This window comes from Odontesthes bonariensis, chromosome 6 (assembly GCF_027942865.1).
Source record: "Odontesthes bonariensis isolate fOdoBon6 chromosome 6, fOdoBon6.hap1, whole genome shotgun sequence".
Lineage (NCBI taxonomy): Eukaryota > Metazoa > Chordata > Actinopteri > Atheriniformes > Atherinopsidae > Odontesthes > Odontesthes bonariensis.
The window spans coordinates 11,384,291-11,392,689 of record NC_134511.1 but is presented as its reverse complement, the minus strand read 5'-3'; the positions used below and the strand labels follow the sequence as shown (position 1 = coordinate 11,392,689).

The 8,399-nt window shown below is 41.6% G+C and overlaps 1 protein-coding gene across 1 annotated transcript; it reads right to left on the bottom strand.

The window, feature by feature from the left end:
• Positions 1-1,041: 1,041 nt before the first annotated feature.
• xbp1 (X-box binding protein 1) lies at positions 1,042-3,876 on the bottom strand. The gene is given in 6 exon segments (XM_075467382.1): positions 1,042-2,091; positions 2,221-2,328; positions 2,331-2,387; positions 2,468-2,584; positions 2,902-2,998; positions 3,508-3,876. Coding segments are annotated over 6 exon segments (1,194 nt in total). The 5' UTR covers positions 3,744-3,876; the 3' UTR covers positions 1,042-1,512.
• Positions 3,877-8,399: the final 4,523 nt, after the last annotated feature.

Here is an 8,399-nt window from a genome sequence, read left to right as displayed (position 1 = left end):
AAACAGCTGAGTTAATCATTTCTAGGTTACTTGCTGTGGTCTACACCGAAGTAACTGGTGTAAAATGTAAAAGAGGAAATCAAAGATACAATACTTAGAAAACAGTAAAAAAAAAAAAAGTTAAAGCCAATGGAGACAAGCAGCCTTGTCCAGCTAAGTTCAAATTAATTACATCATCGTTGTACCTGAGAACCTGATCTAATCAGCTCAGATAACAGCAGACACTCCAGGATCTTTTGTTCAGTCAGTGAATCAACCCAAAAATGGCCTCAAACTGTCCCCTATACATAGAATGACACCTCGTAATTAGAATAAAGGCTTCCTCTCCCTATCCATTACATCGGTCCTGAATAGTAACAATACTTACACCGTCCTAATTTTGTTGTTGCATAAAGACGCTCTCAGGTTAGGAAACTCCCAAATGCATTACAAGTATTATGCAACACATGCTGGCCTTCCCAGAAGAGCAAGGCTGTGCTGCACAAGCCAGATAGCGAGAGTACAAACACCAGATATGCGTTTCAGGGTGAAAAATTAACCATACAAAAATTTGACTGAGTTTGCCATATTATTGGTTTGATGGTTTAATATAAAAAAAAAAAAAAAAAGGAAAAATCTGCCATTCAGCAGTCTTAGTCCAATTGGAGATAATTTGCATGATTAAATCATTTGGGAGAAAAACTGGTGACATCTTAAACTGATGGTCTTTGTGAAAGATTCATGGTTGAGTCATTTTTAATTAAACTTCTGAGTATGCAGAGTGACCCCTTTTCACTCTGATGGCGTTCCCATTAGGGTTGCAGCTTAGGACCATTTAATAGTTGCCTTGTTCAGTTAACCTACCTGGTACTTTTGGCCACCTACAGTGTAGTTCTGGTGAATTTTACTTTTAAAACTTTCCTGGGAACTTTTGGGAATGTCTTGGACAAATAGATTTAAAAAAAAATATATCAAATTAAAAAACTGCACATTTTTATATTCCACAACCAAGAAAAGTTGAAATGACCCCTGTGGTGCCAAACGATTACAAAGGAGGCAAAATGCAATGCAAAAAGTTTTTAATGCAGTAATTAGACTATAAGAAGAGCGGTCAAAAATAAGAAAACTTTACATGCGGACAAGACTCCGAAGCAGAATACACAAATAAATAAAGTGTAATATTTAAATGATGGGTCCCCATTCCCCCTGAGGAAAATATATAAATGTACAAATACTGGAATCCACCCACATGTCACATTGAACAGTGAGTGAAAGATTTGTGGTAATCTTAAATCCTCTAAAATGATGTTCCACCAAAACAAGTCATCATAAACTCCAATGCAGCATCAGTGGTACAGACCTGCTGTAACAGCAGATTATGTACTTAACTTTAGCCTCTACATCAACCACTTTAGAGAAGTTATGCGACTGAAACCTTGATCGTTTCTGTAGTTAATGAAGCTACACATCAGCTCTTGTGTATATACAGTATGCATGTTTATATATTAGAACTTCTTGGGCAGGTGTTGGGATTCAGACGCTGATAAGTTGGGGAAAGAGTTCACTAGCAAACATGTCCTCCCAAGCGCTCTCGGAACACAGGGGAGAAGACATGTCGCTGAAGGGGGAAGGAGGACCTTCATATCCGGAGTCGCTGTAGGTGTCCGCCAGGCAGGCTTCCTTCTCCAGGCTGCTGATGGCAGGAGAGGCGGCGCCAGAGAAAAAGTCATCCACCCGACTGTGATCGTCACAGGTGGGGATGACCACCTCTTCTGGCTCGTCTTTGATGCAGACCGTCTCCTCCTCGACCACCACCACCTCTGTCACGGCGAAGGAAGCCTCGTCAATATTCTCATCTTCGTCGCTCTCCACGTCGCTGCACTGCCCGTTGCCCACTTCCTCCACGGGCTTCGTGTAGATGTGGTCAAAGTGAATCAGTTCATTAAGGGTCTCCAGCTTAACTGATGAGGCCCCCACAGGTTCAGGTGTGGTGGCAGGTACTGGGTCGGCCCCTCCGACCAACAGCACCTGCGGCTCCGGGCACTCCGTTTCACAAGACTTGAGGAACAGCTCCGGGTCAAGGATGTCCAGAATGCCCAGCAGCAAATCAGACTACAGAGAGGGCAGAGGAGGAGAAACGGGATTAGCCTAGTAACCCATGACCCAACTCTTTGTACTACTACAAAGCCCTCTTGAAAACCTGGTTTAAATCTTTCAGAATAAGTCTCTGCAGTGACTTACCTCATTGTCTGTAGAGTCAAGACCATCTGTATCCATTGAGAAGTCCTCAGATTTAGGGACAGCTGGGCCTGCACCTGCTGCGGAGGCACACATAGCCTGAGTTCTGCGGACTCAGAAGACCCGATCCCCAAACCTGCATCGTTCCCGGTGGACAGAATGGCCTGAACCTTAGAGGAGAGAAAAAAAAAAAAAGTGTAAAGTTTGCAAATCCTCACAATTCACCCCACCTCAACGTTTACAATCCTACCTTTGTTTTTGAGTCAAGGGTATCCAACCCAAGTCTCTGTCTCAGTTCCTCATTTTCGGTCAGCAGGCCAGTCGTTTTTTCTCGAAGCAGCCTGTTTTCAATGTGAAGTTTCTCATTCTGTGGGAGGAAATAAAAAAAAAAAAAGAAACAGATGTTAGTATGCGAAACTGGCAGTTTCATGAGACAAGCCAAAGCTAGAAATGAAACCAGGGGAACAAAAAAAATAGAATAAAATTGAAAAAAAGTCAGCATATGAAGACTGTTATTGACGAGGAGGAAATATTTTGCAACTGTAGCAGATTATATGGTGGTAATGAGGGGCCATGAGTGAAGGAAGATAAGAAATGTTTTCCTTTAAATTGATTTGAGATTTTTTATATATATATATATATATATATATATAGTTTTTTTTTTTAATGTATGCATAATTATACCTCCAGCTCCAACTCTAGCACTTGTTGTTCCAGCTCTCCCATTTTGGCCTTTTTTCTGTCTCTGGCTGTCTGTGCTGCTACTCTGTTCTTGAGTTTCCTGGAAAGAAGAAGAAAAGATCATTTTTCTGGGGAGTGGGGGGGGGGTTACACATCATTTCCATGGAGCTGACTAAGCCCACTGACATGTCTTGGGTTCACAGTACTACGCAATCACCGGCCATGTTCCTGCCACGCAGGCATACCTGGATGTCCGCGTCCTGCCCTGAGAGGGGGGGACAGACCCGGGCACGAGCACCGCGATGGCGGTTTGACAAGCTCGGTCAAAGTACGGAGGTGATGAGATAACATGCAAGCAGTTTAACTGCTTTACATGTCCGTTTTAGACAACTTAAGATAACCCAAGGACATTTATAAAGATGCAATATCAGACACACGCTTGTCATTTCAATTGCAGGTTAAAAATAGATAATTATTGGCAAGTAGAGAGGATCGATATATTTGGGCGTGTCTGCACAGATATGTCAGGCACAATGGCTTTTAGAGTTACGGAAAGGAGCGGTTACTAGCAAATAATTAAAAATAGTGCATATTTTTCGTGAAACCAACCTTCGCAGTGCTTTCTCCTCCGGACTCAAGTGTGTGAGCCTTTGTCTTTTCCGCACCGGCGGCCCCACAGACGTGTTGGAGTCTGAATCCGACGACACTTGGCAGGCTGATGACGGTAAAACGACGGAGATGGGCCGTGAGAAGGCCGTCTGTGAGCCGCCCGAGGAGCCGGTCTGCTTCCCGGATATCAGGAGCACTTTGTGGGCTCCCCCTGTCCCTGCTGTTACCACCACCATGTTCGAATATCCTGCTGCCGCCGTCTGAAATCAGAAATCACCGAGTATCCGCGATAAATTCAGCAGAAACCTTGTTGTTTCCCCTGTTCACTCGATCCCTGACTTTTCTCAACTGCTTACAAAGTGGGTTGCAACTGCGATCTTTTCTACTATCGTGGAGAAACCTCATAGGCTCCCGACGGCTCTGACGTAATCACTTCATGACCTGTGATTGGCCGCGGTGCTGATGTAATTTTGCTTCTACACACTCACACCGTCTGCTAAGAAAATCACCAAAAGTTCCCCGTGTTTTTCTCCCGTCCTCACTTCTCTTCTCTGTTTTGAGTCGCATCAGTTTCTACGTGGAGTAACGCAATAGTTTATTTAGGTTTGACATTACTCTGGATCCAAGTTGTCGCTTTTCCATCCGTGTGTGGCATTTCCACCTTCTCTTTTATATTAGAAACTAAGAGCACATTATGGTCTTGACGGCCAAAGATGTTCGATTTTTGAGCATAAATGTTGCCACAGAATGAAACAGCTTTTTTTTCCAGTTGAAAATATATTTCCACTTATTTCCGGCCTAGTTTTCATTATTTATTTACTGTAGGCCTAACTTGCTTGTGTTTCTCTGCTCCATGACCGGTGCAGTTTCCTCATTCTTTTCCCTTTTGAAAACAGATAAAACAAATACAACCAGCTTTACCACTCTGATGACTTTCCCTGAAATGTTAATTTCCTTCTTCCTGAAAAGGACTAAAAAAAAAAATGAACTGAAACCAGGAAAATAACCAAGTACTACTTTGCTAATTTACTAAATATGAAGTTTGTCTGTTTCCATTCAGATGTTCATATTAGTAGGCTCACAAAGGTTTGTAATTAAATTGAGCAGGATTTCTTCAGGGACTAAAGATGACAAGGCGAAGGTTTTCTTAACAATACAGCAGAATCACCAGATTAACAAATAATTCAGCAATAACACAGGTGCTGAATTTGGATCAACACAAGAGGTGAGCTGCTCAGCTCGCCGCACATCTTGAATGGAGAACTTGTAGCGAAAGATTTGAATTGATAAGACCGAGCGTAGTTTACAACCTTTGCAACTGCTCAGCCGGCTTTTTGCATACTCCACGTTACAAGTGATGGTTCATCGTGAACAGTGAAGAAGAAACACACTGAGCAAGTTCAAAGGCACACTATTTTGTCTGAAGCTCCTATTTGCTCTCAAACAGGAATTCACACTTTTTTGCAGCATCTGGCCACAGTCACTTCGACAGCTCGCAGCCCTTTGCCCTTAAGTTTGTCATACCAGCTGCAGGATCTTCAGCAGATAGAGCAAACACTGGTGTGTTTGTTTGCAAGGTTTTACCGGCACTACAGAATCCATATCTGAGAAAGCGAGAGCCTTGGTTTATGATGTGTGTAAAATAAGGAAGAAGGAGAACAGGATTTGAACACACAGGATGTTCTTTATTTGATGATCAACAGGTCAGAGCAAATAGGGAAATAAGTGTGCTGTAAACCTCCTACGTCTAAGTGTTTTTTTTGTGTGTGAAGGAAGTGAATAAATAGAGACAACTCGTTCTCTCTGCAATGAAACACGCAGTTATTTCTTGAAGGGCAAGTCAGAAGGGGGAACTCCCATCATGGGTGAGACAAGCGCCATCATTGCCACAGTGGATGAAAACTACCATATTTATGTTGCTCTCAGGCTTTCTTGAACCGAGAGTGAAACAGAGACGTGACAACTTGAGAGATGAATTGGATTATTTTGTAAATAATTATGATTACAATGAATTGAATTCCAATTGGCTTGAATTGGACTATACTATTTAAGTGCCTTGAGATGACATTTGTTGTATTTGGCGCTATATAAATAAACTGAATTGAATTGAAATTTAAAATCCCGAAAAAAAATTCTGCTTAGGGAAATTTTGCTCTTGTGTGTTGCGACAAAGCTGTCATAAAGTACACGGGGGATCTGTTGGCAGTTAATTTGAAATGGTCTCACTGTTTGTTTGAAATGCAAGTCATGCCCACAGTATTTCCCAACACTTCATAGCAGAATGCCCCCTTGCACCATTGTTTTAGCCTATAGAACGGAGAGCTGTAAGTGCTTACTGAAAATCCTCTTAATATATTATTTGCTTACACGGGTGTACCAAGGCAATGTGAGCGCAAAGGATTACTGCTCAATGAATGCAGGGTGAAGCAAAGAGATTTAAAAGCACTCCTAAAATGTAAAGGCCTTTGTCGACCCAAGTGTTTCAAAAAGGTAAAATGCTGTTGACGAATACTCGAGGAAGATCTTAAACTTAATGTAGAGCGAAAACCGCAGGAACAATGGCCACTTCGTATTCGATAAACACAACTCTTCAAAATGAACAAACGACCACAACAAGCAGAAACCCAGAAGATTTCTTCAAGCTTCTTCTTTGTCATGCTGGTTAAACAAAGCCCCCAAGCATAGCCTGCTATCGTAGCTCAGCACAAAAAACTGAAACTGGAGCCAAAAAAAAAAACAATGAAAGCCTGAAATTTAGTTGTTTATATTCTATCTCTCTCACATTGTGAATTATGCATGATTGAGTAGTTGTTCAGCGAGTCATGGCACGTAGTTGTAAACATTCTGAGGCTTATAAAGTCTCAAATACAACTAATTAGCCTGATAGAAGAACTGAAGGTTGAAGAAATGCATCTTGCTCCAACATAATTTCCACTGGGGTTATTATTGTCAAGGTAGTGGTGATAAACTCATTTCTATTTCAATCCTCCACCCACCAGTGCTTTATTTAAAGACTGATCATTCATACTGAACATATACAGTATGTCATTATAGCATGAGAATGTGTCACTATCATCACACACATGTCTGTTTAAACAAAGGATTGTGTTCTGTTTTGTTTTGTTTGGGTTTATTCTGAAGTTCTGTTGAGAACTACAGTGCTGTTTGGAAAAGAATGAAGCATTTTTGCATGTGTCTTATGTGCCACATGGGGCAGCTTTCACGGGTGCCATTTGCAAATGTTTTGTGGCATTATGGCCAGCTGTAATCTATAACGCCTGTGTGCGGCAACATTTACAAAAGCTAAAGGCTGTTTGCATCAGCATTTATGAATAACAACTGTCAAACCTCATTGGCTTAACAAGGCAGCTTTAATTTTGTGTCCAGACTGAGGCTCTGTTTTAATTTCCTTTTCTCTGGATGAGGCAGAATCACAGCTGCACTAGCTCTGTTTTCTCCCTTTTTTCTTCCTCCTCTTTTTTATTTCATGAGCAGCTCAAAATTTGTCTTGTCCTCGTCCGGGCCTGGCCAAGATCTGGCACTTCATCTGTGAAATCATGAAGAACTGGTTACAAATTCCAAAGCCTCCTGAAAGTACCTTCATTGAAAAGGGGTTCAATTTAACAATTGTTCAGAAACTTGGTAAGACTGTGTATTAAAATAGTATTTTTTGCTGCAAAATGAGAAGAGAAAACTGAATTAATTTGACTTTTTCTTTGTTGTTCAACACTTTTGAGAGATCCCTTTTTTCAAATTTTAACATTTTTTTAAAATGAAGAGGAGACTAAAGACTGTTGTTGGCAGCCTTAAAACATTGGTTACACAACCTGGATTCAGCTAATCTTCTTTCGAGCCCCTTTGAAGCGACTATGTGCACAGTTAAACCTATGTATAGCCTGCTTTGTCTGCTGGAGTTGGCTCAACCAGTGCTTAAACACAGACACATAAAAATGTAAACAGGGCCACACCACAAATGCAGAAGTGGGGTTCCTCCCAGGGGCTCAACATTGGACTCTGTGATTAAGGTGGGTGGAGCCTCAAAACCGCAATTTGAAAACGAGACAATCCCAAAAGCAGCACAGCCCATCTCAGGGCGTGGAGAGCACTTTTATGCCTTCCAGATGTGGACATAACTGTGATGTAATGCATGACCTGGCCCAAAGCTGCACCAAACATCAAACAGCTGTGCTGGATTCAGATGGTTACCCTTATATCCAAGTGTCATGTCATTGGCTGGCGACTTTAATATTCGCCTGTGGAAAAGTCACATATATATTCAGAATTCTATTGACTGGTTTGTAACTTTCTGGCAGATTAAGAGGGCTGCAGTTAAAGTCTGTGTCTGTTGTGTGTATTAGACGATAAACATAGCAAACTACCCCAAAAATACATGTCTGTTAGTTTCCCTATATACGGAAGCCCAGAGCGGACATGGTACATATAAACTTTTTTCTGATGGTTTTCTCGAGATAACGACATAATTATCTCGTTATCTCGAGATAACAATGATCGTTTTCTCGAGATAACGAGTTAAATTACCGATGGTTTTCGAGGCCACCTTTTCTCCCCAGTCCGCCCCTGTTTATATGTGTTTATAAGTATTTCCGGCAAAGGTGTACCCATTTTTACCCCCCTTTCATTGAAAACTGAATAGGCAAATTATCTTGTTATCACGGGAAAACGGATGGAATAAAATGTATCTATGGCCGTTTGGGGCTTCCGTACCTACACGCACCCGAGTAAAAGCAATCTCTAATCAAGATTTGATTGTTATTCGTTTGCATATTTTGTGTTTTTCTTCTAAAAGAATTGTTTGAGTATAACACGGCATCACAGGACGAGCCGCCACATCTCCCCACCTGCACAGAAAGCTTATCATCACCCTGAAGGAC